Below are 24031 nucleotides of genomic sequence, written 5' to 3'. Positions count from 1 at the left end.
AGTCAAACAAGTGATACTGTCTGCCTTTAAATGCTACAAATTATGTGTAAGCAAAATATTGTTTATTATGTTTAACGAGTTCATGTTTTATTACAGTTATAGAAAACTAAAATACTTGACATTAAATACTATTTACCTGAGAGAGACTCGCGAAGAGGAAAAATATCAACGTCATATGCAGCCCAGATTCCCCTCTCACGAAACGTCACATGCAGCCAACCGTTTTTATGGCTGAAAAAGTGAAAAGTATTGTGTTCAAAGTAAACTGTTATTAAAAACCTCAGTCGGCGGAGCAGTTTTTTCCAAAGTTGCTGATATATCTAAGCAGAAGATTAATTATTTCTAATGTCTGCTACGTTTGCTGGCATGAAATTTCACTCAAATGGCTATTTATGATTCGATGTGATGCAAACTTAATCATTTTTTGCTGAGAGGTTCATGTGAGGATTTGAACAGCATGCGCATAATTGGTATGCGCATGCGCATAATTGGTATGCACAAAGTGGAATAAGAAAAAAACTCAGCAATCACAGAAAAAGAAGACCGTCTTCGCGAGTCTCGTCTCAGCTATTTACTACTCAGGTTAGATGCTACAGCATTAATATAATCCAATAACTGATATTGCTTGTAATTCTGCACTACTCTCTGGAGGCGTACATCTTTATCAATGGTTTCTTTTCTCTTGCCTGTCGCTCCTCCCGCTAGCCATACTGATGCACGACTAACGGAAGCTTTTTGCTCAAGACGCATCTCCTCGATTATCCGAAGTGTACCCACATGACTCTCTCCGACTAGTTTTGCCCATCGGCTATGCCATGCTTCCACATTATTTGTGGTACGTGGCAAACTGTTCAGTACGTTATTATAAACAGACCAAAGAGCAGGTGAAAACATTGGTTGCGTTCTTAGAGAAGTTCCTGGCTTAATTCTACCCAACACGTACGTATTTTCAAGATACGTTACCAACGGTCGCATCACCTCAGGTATTTGTTTATCCAATAAAGCTAATCCTTGAGGAACATCTTCAGCTGGCAAAAATGCTAAGGCTTGAAGGCGCTTAAAGTGGTCGTTTAAGCCTTGGCTGGAAAATTGAGGAACAAGACCACTTTTTTGAACTTTCTTCCACAAATTTTGGCTGAAGTGGAAAAAACATCCCACCTGTGAGGCACCTTTGAATTCGTGGCTAAACGCGTTTATCATAGCAAGTTCGAAATCGGTCAAAATCATGGTGGGGTTCAACTCTATCCCGATATTGGCTGCCACCTCCGAAACATGTGACAATACTGTTTGGTATAATGATTGTGATTTTTTGGTCATTAACACAAACACTACTGGCACAGTATTCACATGATCCGGACCTACACTTCCATGAACAGTAAAAATTTGCCTAAACTCTCCAGGGACAGTATCAAAGGTGGCATCTGCTAACCAATATCGTGATAAAGCCAATCTCCTGAGATCATCGTCCGCGGCAAAGACTAACGCCTTTCCACCGTTGTCGTCTGTCACTTCACCTCGATAAAATAATCCGCCTTCAAATGTCACTCGACTCTTTTCCGGAATCACAAATTCTTGATTTCCCGGATTTGGCGGTGGCTGAGCAGATGGACGATGGCGCTGGATCACCTTTTTCTGCGCGTTATTGGTGAAGCGTTGATTAACTCCAACCGAAAACTCAGCTGCAACTTCTCGAATGATTCTGGCTGGAGGACCGGAATGATGCTCATTGCCGCTTGAGGTTGTTGCGGAGTTTGAACTCATCAACCGCTGCAGGATCCGGAGCATGATGATGAGAAGCTGGATTTCCCAAAATAATTACGTGGTTGTTGCCCACGAATTTTGTCACCAGTCTGGAAGAACACTTGCTCTCTTGTAGCTTGTTGTGTTTTCTTCGGGAGCATTCCCAGTAGTGGGTATCATCAGCCTGGTAATGAGCCATTTTACGAGACGTTTCGGAACAGCTGATCGCCGCAACGGCGTCAATTGACAGGAGACCTGGGATTAAATCCAGCGTGATTTTCAACAACGCCTCATCTTACCAAACGTGGACATGGAGAAAATGACAAAAATGAGATCCAAAAATGTTCGTTACTACAACATTACACCTATTTATTGTATCAGCTATTTCTTTGTTACCCATATTGCACATAAAAAAGCACTTTTGTGATCAGAAATATTTTAATAATTTTTCTCCATTTAAGTTTTCGCCTGGATGAAAAGCTACGCTAGAAATGCGCACAGTCATCAACCATCATCATCACGAAAACTGACGCCGATGATTGAAAAATCCCAGGTCTCCTGTCATTTGACCAGGCTTCGTAAAATGGCTTATAAGCCATTTTACGAGACGTTTCGGAACAGCTGATCGCCGCAACCGCGTCAATTGACAGGAGACCTGGGATTAAATCCAGCGTGATTTTCAATAACGCCTCACCTTACCAAACGAGGACATGGAGAAAATGACAAAAATGAGATCCAAAAATGTTTGTTACTGCAACATTACACCTAGTTATTGTATCAGCTACCTCTTTGTTACCCATATTGCACATAAAAAAGCACTTTTGTGATCAGAAATATTTCAATAATTTTTCTCCATTTAAGTTTTCGCCTGGATGAAAAGCTACGCTAGAAATGCGCACAGTCATCAACCATCATCATCGCGAAAACTGACGCCGATGATTGAAAAATCCCAGGTCTCCTGTCATTTGACCAGGCTTCGTAAAATGGCTTATACAAAACAATATTAGGTTTAAGTAAATTAATACAGCGTTACTACTTACTTTCTTATTGCGATGATATAAGTAGTCGTTAACTACTAATATTTCGCCACCACGGGAGCTACGCAATACTTCAATATGGTCGGACATTATGACGAAATTCGAATACGCAAAATCGGTTCGTTTGCGACAACGACGAAATGGAAATAATTTTCTTCTACAAAATCAACAAATATGTATCATAGCAACATGCCAAAATACTATAGCAACCACGATGAAATTACTTGTTACGATAATTTTTGTTAAAATGACTCAATGCTTACTTAGTTAATTTGCAGGCACTAGATCATGACAAAAGCTAGTTAGGGATCGTTCATACATTACGTAACGTAACAGGGGGTCTTACATAGTGATACGTTTCACACAAAAATTTAAAATTGTCCACCTTTTGCGTGGGGGAAGTAGGGAGCCTAAAATTGGCAAATTTTGCGCTACGTTACAGTTGAATGAACCCTTAAAGAGAGTTTTACTATTGTCCTGTAGCCTACTGTAAGTATTGGCATGCGTAATTTTGGGAAATTCGAGCTCTCCTAATTTAACGTCTTATCCAAAGATTAGCTGATGTTAATAGAATAAAAATATAAAAGATGAAAATAAAAGCAACTACAAATCCAATAATAACTAGTAAAGAAAACAATCTGCCAGCGTTTAAAGAAGAAATAATATCTGACCCTAGCATTTAGTCAATTACTACTTTGAAGCTTAACATGAAAGAAAAGCCGATGTCTAAAAAAAGGATCATCACTGAAGAAAATGTTAGAAACTTTATTTCAAAAATAAAAATCTTTTTCGCCTTTAGGAAATTTGACATTTTTCATTTTGAATTAATACAGAGCTTTACTGGATGTCAAACAAAAAACCTTAAGGAACCATCCATATATGACGTAGCAGATTCGCGGTTAACGGAAAGTTTACGATTTTGAGACGAACCGTGTATATATATATATATATATATATATATATATATATATATATATATATATATATATATATATATATATATATATATATATATATATATATATATATATATATATATATATATATATATATATATATATTATGTATCAATACATATATATATATTATGTATCAAAATTAAAGGGTAAGATGGGAAAGGGCATTTCAGAAATTGACAAGAAAATGCTGCGTCATTTATGGATGCTAACTAATGAGTTTTTTTTGTCTACTCATCTTAATCACTAAATCTGCATTATCTTTTCTGACCCTGTACATCCGCTGTCAATTATAACTAGAAAGAATAGCCTTCTTTTAAAAGAAGGAAAAAACACTGATTGATGTGTTGGCCATTTAAAAAAATAGTTTGTATTTTGCATCTAAAATAGTCAAATGTCATTTCCATTTGATTAACCCCTCTATCGACAGCTTCATTTTTTACCGCTAAAAAAATCAAATCGCGATAACTTTTTGTTTCTTGTTATTTTTGCACCATTTATTCACAATATCTCAGAAAACTAGTCCAGGAATCCCTGTCGATATTAATCATTGGTGAACTAGGGGCCCAGTTAGCCGTAGCGGTAAACGCGCAGCTAATCAGCAAGACCAAGCTGAGGGTCGTGGGTTCGAATCCCACCGGTCGAGGATCTTTTCGGGTTGGAAATTTTCTCGACTTCCCAGGGCATAAAGTATCTTCGTACCTGCCACACGATATACGCATGCAAAAATGGTCATTGGCACAGTAAACTCTCAGTTAATAACTGTGGAAGAGCTCATAAGAACACTAAGCTGAGAAGCAGGCTCTGTTCCAGTGGGTACGTAATGCCAGAAAGAAGTAGAAGAAGAACTAGTTTAAAAAATATTCCGATGTTCCTTGGGGGACCATATTCTTCATATGAAATGTCTTTGCCAGCCATTTTGATTTTGGTCAATTTATCAAAAAAATAATATGTGTACTATACAATGCCAATTCGGTTCAGTATTCTTAGAGAAATCTGAAAATTACGATATGATGTTTTAAGGGTTTTCAAGATTTTTATTTGTCCAGCGTGGTACCAGAAACATAAATGCTCATTACTCAAAGACGACTGCACCAAATTGCTTCATTTTTTCACAACATAATCGCATTAATGTTTCACTTCGTGGAGTGAAAATCAAAAAACGGGAAAAAAATTGTAGCCTGAGATAGCTTTCGGCCTAATGACCCTTTCGGCCTAACGACCTTTTCGGCCTAACGGCATTCGGCCTAACGACGTTCGGCCTAACGACTTTCGGCCTAACGGCCTGCTCCCGGGGCAAGACGGCCACCGAATGAACATCGCATGTAATTCACCTTGTAATAAAATTTTCTTTATTTCCTAATCATATTACTTACAAAGCATACGCTAATCGATAATTTAAAAAAATAATTTAAGTTTACCGTGACAAGGGGATGATTTATAACAAGGTTCAAAACATGCCTAGCTCTCTATTACTCAATTCGAATAACTTAAATGATTGTTTTTGTCTCCATTCAATAGAATATCTGTATTACCCTTATATTACGGCGGTGTATAATACTACACTAGATCAGCACTATATAACGGTAAAATATTGATGTAGATATGTGAAACGGTACTTAATAAGCCGAAAAACAAGTTATTTTTGAATATTTAGAGAAAAAAATCGCTTTAGGGGCAAAAATGTCAGTTATTCCCCTACTATACTTCAGAAACCACTACTGGTGCCTCATGTTGGTTTATTATTATGATTTTAATGATGATGATTACATTTTTATAAATTTCACTCCAACAATTTTCGTTTACCAAATAGGTGGCACACTTGCCCCAATAAGTATAGAATTCAACCAAACTGGATTTCGTATGTAGAACTAAATACTTTTTTCGTTCAAATGCCACAATAACTTACACATTTGAATAGTTTCATGATCTACAGTACATAAAAAAAATCTGTCAATAATTTACCTTTTACCATGCTATTTAGAAACAACAAAATCTTATAAAAATCCACTCAAATTTGGTAGTCTTTGCAAAAGTCGATGTAAATACGTGAAAAATAAAGCAACTTTCATCATATTTTGATAATTGTTTTGTGAACTATAAGGGAACATATTGTTAAGCTCAAATAGTAAATATATATTGTAGTTTTTATAAAAAGCAGGGGTGGCACACTTGCCCCAAAGTCCGCTAATTGCAAATTAGGATTTTCTCTATAATGGAAACACTTTTCGATTTGCTTTTACAATGAGCTGTATTAAGTACTACTTCTTGGAAAGAATGCAGCTATAGGTAGGTATCATTAGGTGCCGTAACCATAGGTTTGTTTACATTAGTCTTTTGAGGATTCCCAGGGAATTTTATGATAATGCTACGCACACGCCTACACATTACCGATATTAGCCTAGATATTTCGTTTTCACTTTGTCTACGGAAACGGAACAGTGCTATACACTTTTCATTCCATTTTTCGGAATTTTTATCCGATGTTTGCATACATAAAAATATTTCAATTCAAGCCGAATGGTAAACCAAGTATATTTCACGAGAAACCTTGAGAAAATCATGTCTGATAGAATATCTATGAATTTGATGAGTTAATTTTGGACTTTTTGTTCATAACACAGGAAGAAAACGACAATACAAATATTAGGATTATTTATGGAAATATAAATAAACCATATTAGGAAAGGGTTTCACTTTATTTTGTAAGCGTGCGTTTATTATCTCACTAGGTACCGCGCCTACCAAACAGACTTCAACATCTCGGTTGGTTTATATCCTCTTGAATGTTTCTTTTATTGTTACTTATTGCAGTTCGCTTTCGTATTTTTCCATTCCAATCCATTAAAAAATATTTTATAATAAAAGGGGACGTCTTACACAATGATCAGTTCCAGCTGTTTTATTCCCATAAGAAGGAAAGACAAAAAATAGATAAAAATGCTACACACAATAAACCTGATTGTAAAAAAGTATACGCGTACAAAATATAAGAGTAATTGGTAGGAAAAAAACCTTCAGTTCAATAATTCTAGCAATTCTAAAACGGAAAAGTTAAGTAGTCAGTTACTGCTACTAACTGAATAATCTAGCTACAGCTAAGGGCTGGAGATTTCTGGGCTAATCTACAATGCTATTGCTGCCAGTGTTTAAGCTACCGTCTAGTTTCAGGATGCAGGATATAAATAGGGAAGCTAAGTCGCGTAGAAATTAAACCGTTCAAGCAGTGCTCTGACTCGGACTCTCGCTGGACGGTGCAGATTCCGGAATCTCCTTTTTGACAACGGAGGCCTTCTTCTTGGACGATGTTTTCCGAGCTGCCGTTTTGTACTTGCACCGCAGAACATGCTTCGAGATGGCCATCTTGTTCTTGAAGGCCTTTTCGCAGTGATGGCAAAACAGTTCGATCCCATCCATGGCGTGGACTTTGACGTGCTTGGCATAGTTGCTGGCATCCGAGAAGGTTTTGTCGCACTGAGAACATTTGTGAGGTTTGTAGCCTATGTGGCGATATGTGTGAGCTCGATATTGGTCCTTGCGGGCGAACATTTTCCCACAAAGTTCACAGTTGAAGCCCTGGAAGTTCGGGTCGTCCTTGGCGTGCATCGAACTGTGTCGCTTCAGATCGTAGCCTCGTTCGAAATCCTTTCCGCACACGTTACAAACGTGGGGCTTGGGAACCGGATTGAGCATCTGATTGTGCCGTCGAACGTGTTTGTGAAGGTCACCTGAGGAGATGAATGCATACTCACAACCATCGAATGGACATTTGAACGGCCTGATTCCCGTGTGGATTCTAACGTGTCGCGTCAGATCTCCCGTTTGGTTGAAAGTTCGACCGCAATGCGGACAACTGCGCCGTTTCACATCCTTGTGGACAATGTTGACGTGGTCCTGAACCGCCTGGCGAACTTCGAACTCCGATTCACAAATACTGCAAGTGAATATTATTTTACCTTCTTCGTTTGTTTCAACAATTTTAGATCTCTCGAAAGGAGTCATGCCATCGTCCAGCTCTTCAAAGGACAGGGGATCGCTCGAACCAAACTTGGAATTTTCTTTATTTAGGCTTGACCCTTCTGAAGTTCCACTAGTTCCGACCATCAAGGCTGCCTGCTCCAGATATCTGACGACGAACATATTGTTCATCAAGGGTTGCGACGACTGCGACGAGGTACTCGTCGATTCTTCCGAATGCACAGCTGCCGGGGCGTACTCATGCTTGATCCTCATGTCGGCATCGGAATTTATCAGAACCAGTTTCTCCTTGCGTCGTCTCCCTGCCTTCTGTTTTCCAGTAGACATCTTGACCTCCGGATACATCTGCATTGTGGCCGGACTGGGCGTTGAAGCAGCTTCCTTCTCCTCGCGAACCCGCTTAACAACTTGCACCGCATAATCTTCACTTTTCCGCTTACTACTTTCGCCCTCCTCGTCTTCAGTCTTATCGGTTGCTTCATTATTGCCCCCGTCCTCCGCTGAACCTTCCTCCAGCTGGAACTCCTCAAACTCCTGTTCCGTCGTCCCGTCCCCATCCTGGATGCCCTCGTCCAACGTTTGCAAATTCGATAGAAAATGAGCAATATTACTCAAATCAATTCCGTGATAATTCATCAGATGCTTCTTATACCACAGTTCTTTCCTAAACAGCATCGCACATTGTGCGCACTGAATTAAAGTACCCTTCGCCCCCTGGATCACTATCTCCTCTAATACTACCACTTGAGTATTCACGTTCTCCTCCGAACCTCCCTGTCCCTGATCGATTTCACCGACCCCTATTTCTTCTGGAATGTTTTCTGCAGTCTCGTCTGTTACTCCTGTTAGTCCCGATTCGTCCCCTTCCTCCGGCGAAGTGACCTTACCTAAATCCGTGCCTTCATTCTCGATACCGCTATCGCTGCCGGCCGGCGAAGAATCCTTATCGTACGGCTGCTGGGGCACCAACACGTCCGGCACGATCAGTTCCCCTTCGGGGCTCTCCTCCTCCTGCTCTTCCTCCGCCAACTGATTCTGCTGCTCCTGTTCCAACTTCTTCACTACAGGACTTACTTCGTCGATCGGCGCAGGCAAAACCGGAGTAAGCTGTTTGATTTCCTCCTTGATCGTTGGTTTGAGTCTCTCGGAGGTAGCCCTAAGCCGTGTTTTCTTGGGCGACGGACGTGGAGGTGTCTTCTGAGGTTGCTCTGTTTCCAGTTGAACCGATTGAAGTCGTTCAGTGGCTGCCCTGCGCAGTGATCTTTTCGGCGAAGAGCGCTGAGGAGTGGTTGGTTGCGTTTCGGTTGTTGGACGTAGCTCCTCTTCTTGAGCTTGTCCAGGCAGAGTGTCCTCCGATTCGATTGGTTGAAGATTTTCAATGGCCGTCGTTTGCGTCTCTGCCACTGGAAGTTCGTCCTCTTCTGGTTCTGGCGCAGACTGAGATTCCTCTGTTTCGGGAATCGTTGGTTGAGCTTGTTGTTCAGTGATAGCCTTACAGGGTGACTTCTTCGGCGAGGAGCGTGGAAGTGTCTGAAGCCCTTCCTTTTCTGGGGAAGTCGTTGACCGACTAATATCAGTGGCACCCTTGCGTGGTCGCTTTCTGGGTGTCGTTTGCGTTTCTGTCAAAGGAAGTTCTTCTTGTTCTTGGTCTAGCGCAGACTGAGACTGCTCCGTTTCGGGAATGGTTGGTTCAGCAGTTTTTATCGGCGAAGAGCGTGGAGGTGTCTGTTGCGTTTCTGCCTCTGGTAGTTGTACCGCTTCTTGAACTGGCTCAAGCTGACGCTCCTCCGTTTCTAGAGAACTCGACGATCGACTAATATCAATAGCAGCCTTGCGTGGTGATTTTCTGGGCGATGGACATGGAGATGTCGATGGTTGCGTTGTTGGAAGTTGTTCCTCGTCTAGTTCACTTTGTTCAGATTCGGGTTCTTTCGTTTCCGTGCATTTGCTAATTGGTGCGATGTCTACCTCTGGCTGAGGGGAAACTATTTCCTCCGGAGGAATAGGTTGTGGTTGAACTTCGCGCACAGGTTCCTCTTCGAGGGTAGAAGATTCTAGTGGTGGCAGTTCTTTATCTGGGTTTGCTAACTCCAACGGAGGTGTATGTGCTCCAGGATCTGGCTCGCTGATTAGTTCTGGAAAAAGAAATTTCAATAATAGGTATAATATTTAATTTAAAATAATACGTAATATATAATATATACAGTTAAGGCGAAGTAGGCCGTCATTGAAATGTGTACGCATCGTTGATGATTGTTGCTAATTCATCTCACGATTTCAAATCAAAGAAAATTAGTTGGTTTTGCACTGCAACATAGCATAGCATAGCATAGCATAGACTGACTGTACATGTCAATGGTTGCTACTCCGTGATTGATCGGAACTGGTAAGAATTGCACTACGATCCAAATGAATAAGGGATGGGAGTTTCCGCTTACTCTCGAAGTGCAATTTTAGCAGATCTAATATTATTGATCAATAACGGCGCCGGCCAAGTCCTTACAGTCAGTTGGGATGGGGAAGGAATGTTAGGGTGTAATGATTGTTGCTCCTAGAGACCGAGAATACCTCTGCATCTCCACAATCACCACGGGAAGGGTGTTTATTAGTGAGGGAGGAAAAGATCTGGGAGTCACCTCTGGTCGGTGATGCGATCCATGGACAAGGGGGAAATATACGACTTATATTTAAAGTTAGTTTTGTATTTTTGTCTCGAGAAGTTTTTGGTAGAAGCTTTAAAAAATAGGTCAACATCTATAATGTCGAACAATTCAAAAGACGTTTTTATTAATGTCGAAAACTGAAAATTACATGTATATATTTCAAATTATATGAAACAGGAATAATGCCGACACTTGTAGTGACGAACCATACATAGTTTGTTTGAAAATGACATATGAGTATTACTGTGCATTTTGTCTCGATATGGTAGAAGTTTTAAAAAATACGTCAACATTCACAATGTCGAACAATTCAAAAGATAATTTTTAATAATGTCAAAAAGAGAAAAATATATGTATATTGAAATTGTATAAGAAAATAGCATAATGCCGACACTTATAGTGACGAACCATACAAAGTTTGTTTTAATATTACATAAAATTTACGCTTTCAAGAAAAAATGTGTTATCATAAGCATGAAACGAACTCACCAGTTGGTAATCCATTCTCGACTGAACACAAAACTGACACTGACAGCAAAACTTCTTGGCGTTCCGAAAACAAACCGTCTTGCTTGGGCCTTCCCAAATACCTACCCAAAGAAAATTAGTTGGTTTTGCACTGCAACAGATGAAAAAGTATCAGCATACCGTACACTCAAAAAAATCCACACGTCAAGGCTACGAGGAAAATCACGTAAATTGTAAAAAATGAATTTTTCTTCAGTTTACCTGACGACAGTAACAATCACCTAGACGGAGATATATATGAAATGAACCCTCAATAACATTTACTGTTGAAGAACATCACCCTTACGTGAAAAGAACGTACGGGTGAATAAACCGAAATTTTGACAGTTCAACTTCTAGTTCATTCTGTGTTATGGTGAGTTGAAAAAACGCCGGTCGTGGATAATAAATTGCAAGAACTTCAGAACCGCATACAATATTGAAAAATAGTGGTAAGTTAACTTTGTTTAAAATAGACTTTCCCTTTATTGCTTTATTTTTTATTTCTTACAATAGAGCTGAGCGGAGAGTGCAGTACTTTCAACGACAGTCGCGTTTTTGATGATCCACCTGCAATGTATCCGGTTTCGGATGAAAAGCAGCATCGTCTACATGCAAAGCCATGCACCGGACTCAACATTGAAAGCGGATCTACTGGTCTACAAAAGAGTTGGAATCGGATTTGGAGTTGGAGACGATGAGTTGGACCACGATGGCAGACGGATTTTTTTTTCAATGTGTAGCTAGTGTTTTTTTTTGTGTTTGAATAAATGTTCAAATGTTATTGCTTGTTAATTTCAATTTTAATTTCTTTCCAGTAATTCAAAAAAAACTTAGAATAGAGAAAAAGAACCTGAAATTAATGTCTTTCCTATCTAAACTTCCCGTAATTCATACTGAAAAAATGTTTAGAATCCAATGTTACGCTCCGTAAAAGGTACTCACAACCCTGATAACTGCTACGTGAAACTCCGGTGGATCGAAAAAAGTTCATTAACTCGTGAGTTCATTCAGTGCCACCTATGATCCACGTAGCTGCTACGTGAAAAGTGCGATGGAAAAAAACTACGTATGTAGCCTTGACGTGTGGATTATTTTGAGTGTAAGGACTAGCGTTGGGCGATTTTGAATCGATGTTCCGAAAATCGATTATTGCTTTCCGATTAATCGATTTTTTGAATCGATGTTTGGTGCACCTAGAATCGGGTGAATCGATTCTCTTCAATCGATTTTTTTATTCGATTCATTTTGTTGGAATCGTTAAATATTTCTTAATGAGTTTTTGAAAAAAAAAACATATTTAGGACTAATCTTGAAGTAGTAAATCTGTTCGATTGATTTGCGAAACTGATGTGATAGAAAGATGTTGAAATCGAATTCAAATGCATTTGGTCTCATTTAAAGCTTCATAAATGTTAATTTTCATCCGATTCGAATCGATTCGAAAACATCGATTCAAAGGATTCGATTAAATCGGTGAATCGATTCAGCAGCTCAAATGTGAATCGATTCAGTAACATCGATTTTCTGGGCAAATTTGCCCAACGCTAGTAAGGACGCCATTCGCCGCTCATTGAAAAACCTGAACAAATTTTTGCAATAAAAGTCATCAACATGTATTAGTATACCAGAAGGGATTGTATCAGAATAAAATTCATATGATTTAATATTATATAATATTTATGAAACATAATTTTAGGCTGTTTAGGGCGGTAAACATGAGCTCAACAATGATTTTATTATGGCAGATCGAAAAATGCTTCTTAGCTGCCATGCTTTAATTATGTTGTTGTACTATAGTACAAAGATAACAATCAGATAATGAAAGTAAATTAATTCCAACTAGTTGTGTATATAGAGCCTCATACTTACGATGAGCGGTGAATGGCGCCCTACACATGTATAATTGGCATACATGTTATTCGGTACCATTATACGTTGTTCACATTTCAATTTCTTTTCTGCAAAAACAAATGTTTTATCTTGCGTCTAGCGCAAAAAGTTGCAAAAAATATCGAAAAAACCGATTTTTGACAGAATTTAATGTGTTGAAATGCTGTTAAATGAGCGGTGAATGGCGTCCTTACGGTACTTTATGCATGTTAGTGCGTACAGTGATACATTTTCAAGTCAATTTAAACAATCAAGACTGAGTTTTATCACTTTGAAATGCAAGCTGAAAAGTCATCATTGTTGCCAAAACGAATAACGGGCTACTTAGCCTTAACTCTCCCTTACTCGATATTCCATATCTCGATATCGATTTAGAGAACCATAGTAGAAGTTGGTTTTCATGGCTAACTCGATGGTACCTTGGAACGCAGTTGCACTGCTTTTGTGTTCTGTAACTCGATACCTCCCTAACTCGATGGTCCCTTCAATATCGAGTAAGGGAGAGTTAACTGTAGTTGTATATTGATGATATTAAAATACAGCATAAAAACTTCATAAAAGCAAAGGGATCAATTTACTAATCTGTACTGATGTTCTTGAGTATACTTCGTAGAAAAGTGACGTCAAATAAATTTGCGTAAAAACAGACTTCTTTAATTGAGGTTTTAGTAAATTGGAATACGGTACGGATATCGAATAAGGGAGAGTTAACTGTACTTGCGTTTCAAGATACTCAGGCCTATATTTCGTAGAGCAGGGTTTGTTAACCAGTGGTCCGCGGACCCCTAGGGGGCCGTGACGAGCTCTCAGGGGGTCCGCAAAGCCATGGAGAAAAAGCGTCGTTTCTCTTGATTAATGAATAAATGTGAGGAATCTGTTCCTAATATATTATCAACCAGTTGTAAATTTTGCGTTTTTCAAATATGTTTAAGCCGCAACCTTTTTAGATTCTTTCAACTTTGATAATACTGGGAAATATTCTTCAATGTCATTCTATCGCTTTAAAATAGCAAGCCAGAGATAATTACTTAACGCGGATGAATTATAATTGATTTCAATGTGATCTGGAAATAAGTTTAATTCTTGGCAGAGTTTGACAGATTTATGGCGAAATACTCATCAGAACTTTGGCGGCTATTGGAAGGATTGAACAAAGCAAGATTATTCATTGCTTTTACAAAAAAAAAACATTTGCGAAAGCCTTGGGAATCTACCATTAAGTTTTGAAGTAAAATGTTCGATCGATATTTTTCGCAGTAATTTTAGGTAGATTTCTGTAAAGATTCCTAACGGATATCTGACAAAGCTTTCGAAGATTTCCTGGCAACATTTTTTGACAATTTTTCCCCACAGCACGTTGCTTCAACTGGTTGGTGTGCGAACGTATTAGCCGCTAACGATCCTCCAGGAACACGTTGTAGTTCACTCTCCAGATACGCTCGCAGGGGCCCAGATAGCCGTAGCGGTAAACGCGCAGCTATTCAGCTAGACCAAGCTGAGGGTCGTGGGTTCGAATCCCACCGGTCGAGGATCTTTTCGGGTTGGAAATTTTCTCGACTTCCCAGGGCATAAAGTATCATCGTACCTGCCACACGATATACGCATGCAAAAATGGTCATTGGCATAGTAAGCTCTCAGTTAATAACTGTGGAAGTGCTCACAAGAACACTAAGCTGAGAAGCAGGCTCTGTCCCAGTGGGGACGTAACGCCAGAAAGAAGAAGATACGCTCGATAACCGTGGCGGCATGCCACTGCCAAGAGTTACCTTGATGGACTTGATCATACACGGAATCACCGGGAGCGAACTGCCTTGAAACTGCTCCGTGCTTTTTTGTTAAATCGTTGGTTTTGACTCTCTGCCTTCGACTGAGCTGCTGCAGTGAAATAACTTGGTGGAAGTATCATGGACGAAATTGTGCGGATCGGCCGTCCAAACATCACCTCCGCTGGAGACTTTCCACCGAGGTCAGCCGTTGGTGTTGTGCGATACACTTGCAGAAACGTTTGCAATGCTTCTTCCATTGTTTCTCCTCCCGACCGAATTTTGCGTAGGGTGCGCTTCAGGGTGTCCACGAACCTTTCTGCTAACCCGTTTGACTGTGGGTGGTATGGTGCAGTGCGGATGTGGTGAATACTTTACTGCTCGCAGAACGACTGGAACTCGTGACTGGTAAACTGTGTTTCATTATCCGAGACGATGGTTTCTGGTATACCGAAAGTTGCAAAGCTGTTTGTGAGCAGCTTCATCGTTGTGGTTTTCGTTGCGTACACTTCAGGCCATTTGGTGTACGGGTCGACTACCACCAGGTAAAACACGCCATCCACAGGTCCAGCGTAGTCGATATGGATGCGTGACCACGGCTTGTCCGGCATGAGCCATGATTCGAGCGTTGTCTTGACCGGTGTACAGCAGGGGACGCAGTGCCGGACGAAATCGATTCCCGGCCAGTAGACGAAACTTCGTGCAATAGATTTCATGCGAACTATGCCTGGATGTCCGCGATGGAATTGCTTCAGGATTTGCCGTCGGAATTTGCTCGGAACGACAACTCTGTCGTGGAACAAAATACAGCCGTCGACATGGGTGAGGGAGTCCTGCCTGGTGAAGTAGGGACGAACGTCTGGGTTTGTGATTGACCGTGCTTCGTTTGGCCAACCCTCACGGGTGAATTTGAGCACCGCTTGTAGTGCTTTATCTGCCTTCGAGGCAGATTGGATCGCTGCGAAAGATATTGGTACTTGCTTGATAGTGTCACGAATAAAGCTCACCATGTCTTCTTCTAGGGAAATCGCTGCGAAGACGTAATCTTCCTCTGGCTGCTTGGAACGGTCGATCAGTCTGGACAGCATGTCGGCGCAACCAAAGTCGTTTGTGGACACGTGCTGGATTTCAAAATCATAGTTGAGCAGCATCAACGCCCACCGTTGAAGACGATTTGCGGTATGCAATGGAATTCCCTTCTTCGAACCAAAGATTGATAAGAGCGGCTTGTGGTCCGTCTGGAGAGTGAACCGGCGTCCCAGGAGGTACTTGTGAAACTTCGTTACCCCGTAGATGAGCACAACTGCTTCCTTTTCCGGCTGCCCGTAGCCCTGCTCCGCCGGAGTGAGGGATCTTGACGCGTGCTGGATAGCCTTGAGAGACCCGTTGGGGAATTTGTGGAAGATGGCTGCACCGATACCCGTACTGGATGCGTCTGCCGCAACGATGATTGGTAGCTTCGGGTCGTAATGAGTCAGCAACAAATCGGACTGCAGGATTTGCTTGAACTGCTCGAAAGACCGCTGGCAATCGGAGTTCCACTGCCACTTCGAATCCTTCTTGAGAAGCTTGTCGAGGGGATGTCGAAGCTCGTGTATGTTGCGAACGAATCGGCCGTAAAAGTTAACGGCTGCCAGGAATGATCGCAATTCAGACACGTTGGTTGGTGCCGGAATGGAGGCGATGGCTTGAAGCTTCGCCGGATCGGGACGGATGCCATTTTGATCGACGATGTGCCCTAAGTAGCCGATTTCGGTTTGGAAAAAGTGGCACTTTTCCAGCTTGACGTGGAAACCATATTCCTCTAGACGCTGAAGTAGCTTGTCCAGAGACGCCTTGTGTGCTTCCCAGGTTGCTCCAAAAACGATTGCGTCGTCGAGGAACGATCGAACGCCAGGAATGTCAGCAATCATCGTGTCGACGAGCCGTTGGAATGCTCCTGGCGCCGACTTCACCCCTGGGGCGAGGCGATTGAACTGGAAAAGACCCCGGTGCGTGGCGATGGTGAGAAGTTTCTTCGATTCTTCATCTACTCCCACTGCAGGTACGCATCGGAGAGATCTATGATGCTGAACACGGCACTCCCGTTGAGCTGTGCGAAGATCTCCTCCGGTGTAGGCAGAGGATAGTGGTTGGCCTCCAGCGCTTCGTTGAGTCCAGTGGAATAATCCGCACAGATGCGAACCTTACCATTCGGCTTGCGAACTGCAGCGATCGGAGCGGCCCACTCCGAGAAATCGATCGGCGTGATGATTCCCAGCGATTGGAGACGTGTCAGCTCGGCATCCACCAGCGAAATGGTGTTTAACGGAATCGGGCGCTTCGGACAGAAAACGGGTTTGACGTTAGGTTTGAGAAAAAGCTTTACCTTAGTTTTGGTGCAGTGTCCCAGCGAGTTGTCAAAAACCGCTGAATGGTTGGCTTGAAGCTGTGCTGTTACTTCGTCGAAACATGGTCGGGGTTCGGCTGCAAATTGACTGCAGAGCGTGTCGAATGGAATCGACCACAGGTTGAACGCGTCGATCCAATCAATTCCCAACACGTTGAGGTCCGGTGATGAGGTGACGAAACATTTGCCACGCTTGACCATACCGTTGAGTTTGACTTCACAATGGAATTCGCCGATGAGGGCGAGCGGTCCACCGGATGCGTTGGATGCTTCGATCGATGACGGAGCCAGCTTCGGTCGTCCCAGTTGTTGCCATGTTGTCTTGGAAACCACGGTTATATCGCTTGCGGAATTCAATTGCAGCGAAATAGCGACGTCGTTGATGGTGAGGGTCACGTACTTACGCTTTGGAGTGCTGTTTGCGATGTGCTTCACGAAGATTCCTTTGGCTTGAGATCTGGAACCGGTCTTGATCTTCTTCTTTCCGGGTTGAGTTGAAGAGCCGCTTGAAGACTTTTTGATGCAGGTACAATAGCCTTCCTTGTGGCCGGTGCTGTTACATACCTTGCAGAGATGGTCGGCGAATGGACAGTCGCGGACATAGTGCATTTGTCCGCACTGCCAGCAGGGAGTTCGTGGGACGGACTTGCTTTCCGGTTTCGATGGACGTTGATGATGACCGGTTTTCTTCTCGGAGACGCTGCGGACCGAGTTTTTCGAACTTGATTGATGTTCGATCATCGTGGTGTCCGACTTGAGGTTGACGATTCACTGGAATTCGTCGATCAGCGTTTGGAGTGTTACCGGCGCTTGTGCCGTCTCACCTTCGATGCGGGAAAGAAGCCTTGCTCGAATGTCTGCGTAGCGTGGAGCCTTGAGACCGCAGACGAACATCAAGCACTTGAACTGGTCGATCTTCAAGTCTTGAAACTCGAACTCTTCACACGCCCTGTTGATTTTGCCACCGTAGCTGATGATGTCTTCCAACTCGGATTTCACCAGCTGCAAGCACTGGTAGCGCTTGTGGAAAACGGAGGTCTGTCTGCCGAAGATTTTCTTGAGCGTTTTGATGGTATCGGCAAACGTGACGTCCTTCGGTAGCGTCGGAAGGATATAGTTGACGTAGCGACAATACGAGGACGTGTCCAACTTCCGGAGTAGGAGCCGAACTTTGGCAGCGTCGTCCAGATCCGAGTAACGGGCAAACCATTTGTCGAAAGTGGTGCCGTTCTCCGGATCGAAACAGAACTCACTGATGTTGGTCGACAGGGACTAAAAAAATTGCTCTGGGTTGGTTGCTTGTGGAACGGCCATCCGCTGGAGTAACTGGCTCATCTGCACAATCCGGCGAGTTGGAGTTCTTCGTTCGTCGCCATCCTTCCTCGGGTTCAATTCTGGAGCTCTTGATAATTCAGAATAATCCTCGTCGCCAGCTGAAGTGTTCTTCCAGGTACTTCCAAATCAACGGAAGTACTTTTCCAGATTCTTCCGGAAAATAACTAGAGCTTGTTAGAGCTAAGTACAAATACGTTTATTCTATTTGACATTTACACTTCGAATGAAAAATTTTCTTCCCTGGTCGCAGACAGTGGTTACTGCGATCAATGTAGATTGCTTGGATTGAACATTACTTTATTTTTCACATAAAGAGTAATATAATATGTTAATCAAGGGGCCCAGATAGCCGTAGCGGTAAATGCGCAGCTATTCAGCAAGACCAAGCTGAGGGTCGTGGATTCGAATTCCACCGGTCGAGGATCTTTTCGGGTTGGAAATTTTTTCGACATCCCAGGGCATAGAGTATCTTTGTACCTGCCACACGATATACACATGCAAAAATGGTCAATTGGCATAGAAAGCTCTCAGTAAATAACTGTGGAAGTGCTCATAAGAACAGTTAAGCTGAGAAGCAGGCTTTGTCCCAGTGGGGACGTAACGCCAGAAAGAAGAAAGAAGAAGAAGAAAATTACATTTGTTGGAATTTTAACTAAGAAAACTATAACTATTAATGATTTATTACAAAATTATATTGATTGGTAGGAGTCTACAATCAACTTTCATTACGAACCTATAAGTATGAACAATCTAAATGCTCCTCACAGCTCCTGAACATCAATTCTGTGCTTTTTCTGATGAAAATTTGTATTATCCTGACAAAACTGCAATTTTCTTTTCAAATTTGTAAAATATTTTGTCTAAGAAAATTATTCCGTTTTTGTCAACTGAAAATTGCCGGTCGTGTTGATAAAAACGGAACATACCTGTATCATCAATATACAACTACAGTTAACTCTCCCTTACTCGATATTGAAGGGACCATCGATTTAGGGAGGTATCAAAACCAATGCAACTGCGATCCAAGGGACCATCAAGTTAGCCATGAAAACAAACTTTTACTATGGACCGATGCACGGGTTCATTATTTGACGTTTTAGCGATGCCGTGTTATTTAGGTAACCATGGAAACTAGTGAATTCGGCACCGCTCAAACGTCAAATTAGTGAACTCGTGCATCGGTCCATGGTTCTCTAACTCGATATCGAGATACGGAATATCGAGTAAGGGAGAGTTAACTGTAGTTGTATATTGATGATATTAAAAATCGACACAACTCAATACAATACTTCGTTTGGTAATATTGAAATATTGAAGAACTATCTATTGATCACGTTTGTAGATTCAAAGGCCTATTTTCGATTAAGTCTTTGAAGGACCAAGGATACAAATTATAACAATACTCATTCTACTGCAATGAATAGATAAGGGCCTGTGCCATATCAAAAAAAGCATTAATTAATAATTGGTTACGCTAGTAGATCCTAAGGCCTATATTAGATATAGGGGTACCGGGGGCAGAATGGACACCCCCTGTATCTTTGCATATGCGAATAATTTTACACTTTAGATGCAAACAATATTTCAGTTGCCTGTCGAAAGAGTAAGTTGTCCACTAAAATTTCAGAAAAATTGTTTTAAACATTCATTTCAAACCAAAAAATGGAGCATGATTTTATTGGGTTTAAAAATTATAACATTCACACCTCACCAAATAAGGTTTCAGAGGCAAATGACTGCAAGTTGACCGAAAATGTAGCTCTTGACTGAATCTTCAATTATTTATGATAAATTCAAAAATATAGTAGATTTTTTCTGTTACTTTGAGACACTGAAAAACGTATATGAAAATTTCCTATACTGTTGGGGCAATATGGACACCGAGTGACAAAGTAGAGCTGACACTTTAAAGAAAAAGAAATGTAATTTCATACACAAAACTATCCAAAAATATTTAGCGTGCAATGCAAAGATTATGATTCGGAACCACAAATTGGTTGAAAATCGTCAGTTCTGTATTAAAACTAATCTGGAGGCAATATTGAAAGCATCACTACGAAAAATGTCGTAAATTGGTTTTAATCATGTTTTCAGTGGAACAGTGATCTATCACTATGGTTTCCTGAATGTGTACTTCATTTTTCGAGGTTTGGGAATGATCGTGGGACAATTTTCCTATAAATGTTAAGGTGTCCATACTGCCCCATGGGGGTGTCCACTTTGCCCCGCTAGCTTGATGGTTTCTACCAAATATGCGCTTTTTAAACCCCATTTTTGCAAACAAAATATTTTTTTCAAAATTTTGCAACAATTTTTAACAAATGCTTGAGACCTCTAAAAAGCATACTGCACATGAAAAAATGTATAATATTCGTGTCTTTACAGACAAAATAGAAAAATTCCTTAGGGTGTCCATACTGCCCCGTGTTCCCCTAGATCTTGAAGGACTTAGGACATCCACACAAATTAGTACAATACACCGTGAAATCACAGAAATGGTTAGGGGCCTTTGGAGTATTTGAAAACTAACCTCTTATTACAGTGAAACCTCCATGAGTTGATATTGAAGGGACCATCGACTCATGGAAATATCGAGTCAAGGAACAGCAATCCTTCGGAAAGTTGTTTCAAGGTGATGGTAACCATGAAATTTTGTTTCTAGTATGGTTCCATGAGTCGATATCGAGTCATGGAACATCGAGGTTTAACTGTACTTATTACATCGTAGATTACAAGGCATATATTCAATGGAATCCTTGGAGGACCTAGGACATCGCCACAAATTATAGCAATACTCATTTTACTGCTATGAATAGATAAGGGCCTGTGCCATATCAAAAAGCATCCATTGATAATTGGTTACGCTTGTAGATCCTAAGGCCCATACTCGATATAGATCTTGGAGGACCTAGTTCATTCACACAAACTAATACATTACACCGTTTACTCACAGGAATGGTTAGGGGCCTTTGGAGTATTTGAAAACTATCTTCTTATCATTTATTACGGTCATAGATCCCAAGGCCTATATTCTATTGAGTCCTTGGAGGACAAAAACATCCGTGCAAACAAATAAAATATTCCGATGACTTAAGTGAAGCCCTTGGAGGAGCTAGGATATCGGTACAGATTTTAACAATACTCATTTTACTGCTATGAATAGAATATGAATAGAAAAAACATCAAAGGATCGTATTTAGACAGTAAATTGCAGGTATATATTCCAGGAAGTTTTTGGACGAACTAGAACACCATAGCTAAATTTAAATAGCGCGAACAAGCGATTATCACATTCCAACAATCAATCAAATTCAACTAGAATCGAAGTGGATGTCATGACACCATTTTTTATCATCAACTAAAATATGGTAGCAATTATTCACCTGAACTAATATAAAACAACATCTTTTCGTCTTTCATGGCGAAGTGCAACAAACACACAAGAGTCAACCGTATAGGTAAATCTGATAAAACCGGTACACAAGTGAGTTGAAGCAAACATCAAATTATCAAGACGAAGAAACCCAAAATGGTCGAGCGATGGAATGAGGGAACACGAAAAGCCACCATGCGACTCCATCTTGGATAGAGTTCACCGCTACAGCTTTGTTGCTTCTCATTGCTGCTCTGTAACATCCTATCAAGCAGTTTGTGCACTAATTGGCAAATTGATTATTATAACTGTATCTTAAGAGAACGTATGAACTACAAATTGAAATATTACAATAAGTTTTGTTTAGATACCAAAAACATTGCCATCATGTTGTTTATGTAATTTTTACGTAAAATATACGTGCACTATTTTTCCCTTTTTTTAAAGTTCGGCAATCCTAGTACTAAAGAAATAAAGGTCTTATTCAAGGCATTTTACAGAATCCTAGAATCCCCAAAACCCCAAAAACTCACCTCCAATCGGGACTGGCTGCTCTGCTGCTCCATTTTTCGGATCAATAACAACACCAGCTGCTGTCAAACGATGGAGACGGTCGTCGTTTGCTGAATTGCTATCCACGTCTCCGTCCTCTTCCTCCTCGATTCCCCTGGGTGGTTCCCCACCCCCAGCTTCTGGTTCTGGTAAATCAACAGCATCTGCCGGGACGGGGAGCTCCTCTTGTTGTGTATTGCTGTCCTCTTCTGCCAACCGGTTGTTGTCTGATGCCGCGTCGACCGTGACCGCTGGGGAAGGAAATGTTGCTGCTTCTGCTTCGACCTCTTCCGGAGGAACATCAACCGTGACGTCATCACGCTTTACTGTGTCTTCACTTTCTGGGGCCTCTAAGGGGCTCCCGATTGCCATGGATGGCTCTAGGTCATCCACCATTTCTTCCTTCGTCTGTGCCACGATGTCGACGGGAAATTTGCCATCAGTTCCGACATCTTCATCGTCATCATCCACAATCTCCACGGGGCCAACATACAAAGTTTGCACTCCGTCATCGAACTGAACGGTGATTTCACTCAGGAACAAATCCAAATCATCCGGATCTTCCGCACCGGCCACTGGCTTCTGATTCCCAACCATGTCCACTCCGTCCCCGGACAGAAACTCGTTCGTTGTTGGTTTCATCTTCGTTTTCGTTGTCGTCGCCATTATGCTCATCTCGCCAAAAATCTCATGCGTAGTCAAAAAATCACTTTTTGCCGCAAACCATTCGAAAGTTCTGACTTAAAATCACTCGCAACTCGTACACGTTCCCGCACATCACCAACTAAAGGACGATTCCAACCGATTCGAAGACTTCCGGGAGGGAAAAACCGAAAAAAACAAGCGAACGCAAGATGCAACCGAAAAAAAATGAAGCACACGAAAAGAAAATGATTCCGAAAGACGGCGTCACACACGCAACAGGTTGCCTTTCTTGTTTGTTACTGCCGAGTCAAAGCCATCATCAGGCAGTGGTTGTTGTTTCCTCCTCTCAAAAGGGGCGGGGGGAGGGATTGCCAAAATGGAAAGTTTCGTCGAGTTCAGCGGATTCTGTCACTGCAGTGACAGTTGGATCATCGATTCGTCTGAACGAAAAGAAACGTAACGCATGAAGTTTGCCACTAGGGCGCAGGATTCATCGAAAATCATACACGGAACCAGAAATCGACCTAAATTTGATACAGTAATGTCCCGATTTGGTCAGCCCCATGCTGTATTCAGGGTTGACAAAATCGAAAAAGAGCTAAAATCGGGAGGTTTTCGTCACTGACATCCTTTTGCTTCTAATCCCGTCATTTTCATGCCAGTCGTTACCACAAGATTAAGAAAGCTGTTCTTCTTTGAAATGCTGGTAGCGACTAAGTGCCGTAAAAATTGAAAATCGAAATTGAAGACCTCTTGCAAGAAAACAGAGACCAAAAAGAGCTCCAAGAGGAACAAAAATGAGACCGAAAAGAGACCAAACAGAAACCAAGAAAACATGATAAGAGTTTGATTCTAGCATCACAGCAGATATTTCTCAAAGATCTAACACTTTATTTAGAATTTCTCGTGATATTACGATAAGTATTACTGTTCGTCTTTTTCATGGTTTTCTCTAGGAATTTCATCAGAAATTGATTTAAGCATTTGCCTAAACATTCACGGGACGCGACGGAGATAAGACATAACACTTATCGTTCTTACAAATCGTCAAAAAAGTTTTAAAAATTACCTTTTTGCAATTTCTCATCGTAATAGGCTGTTTTTCATCACGCCAATCTGTCACGAAACGGCCTACTTTCCTGCACTGAAGTGTGCAGTGTGGGAATAGTCGTTACCTAACTGAAACCAGTGCTGTAATGA

General features: G+C 41.3%; 1 protein-coding gene across 1 annotated transcript; it reads right to left on the bottom strand.

Moving 5' to 3' along the window:
- Nucleotides 1–5965: 5965 nt before the first annotated feature.
- Nucleotides 5966–23154, bottom strand: LOC5579351. Its single transcript, XM_021855384.1, has 2 exons — nt 22168–23154; nt 5966–9846 (listed from the first exon to the last, which is right to left on the bottom strand). The coding sequence occupies exons 1-2, from the start codon at nt 22859–22861 to the stop codon at nt 6953–6955; spliced, it is 3588 nt and encodes a 1195-aa protein (XP_021711076.1). The 5' UTR covers nt 22862–23154; the 3' UTR covers nt 5966–6952.
- Between the last annotated feature and the right edge of the window lie 877 nt (nt 23155–24031).

The sequence above is a fragment of the Aedes aegypti genome, chromosome 3, assembly GCF_002204515.2.
Source record: "Aedes aegypti strain LVP_AGWG chromosome 3, AaegL5.0 Primary Assembly, whole genome shotgun sequence".
Taxonomy (NCBI): Eukaryota; Metazoa; Arthropoda; class Insecta; order Diptera; family Culicidae; genus Aedes; species Aedes aegypti.
This window is presented reverse-complemented; position numbering and strand designations above follow the sequence as displayed.

Coding starts and splice junctions, on each gene's coding strand:
- LOC5579351 (XM_021855384.1), bottom strand. CDS start 22,861: ATGAGCATAATGGCGACGACAACGAAAACGAAGATGAAACCAACAACG. Junction 9,847..22,167: donor GCAGCCAGTCCCGATTGGAG/GTGAGTTTTTGG, acceptor TTCTTTTTCCAG/AACTAATCAGCGAGCCAGAT.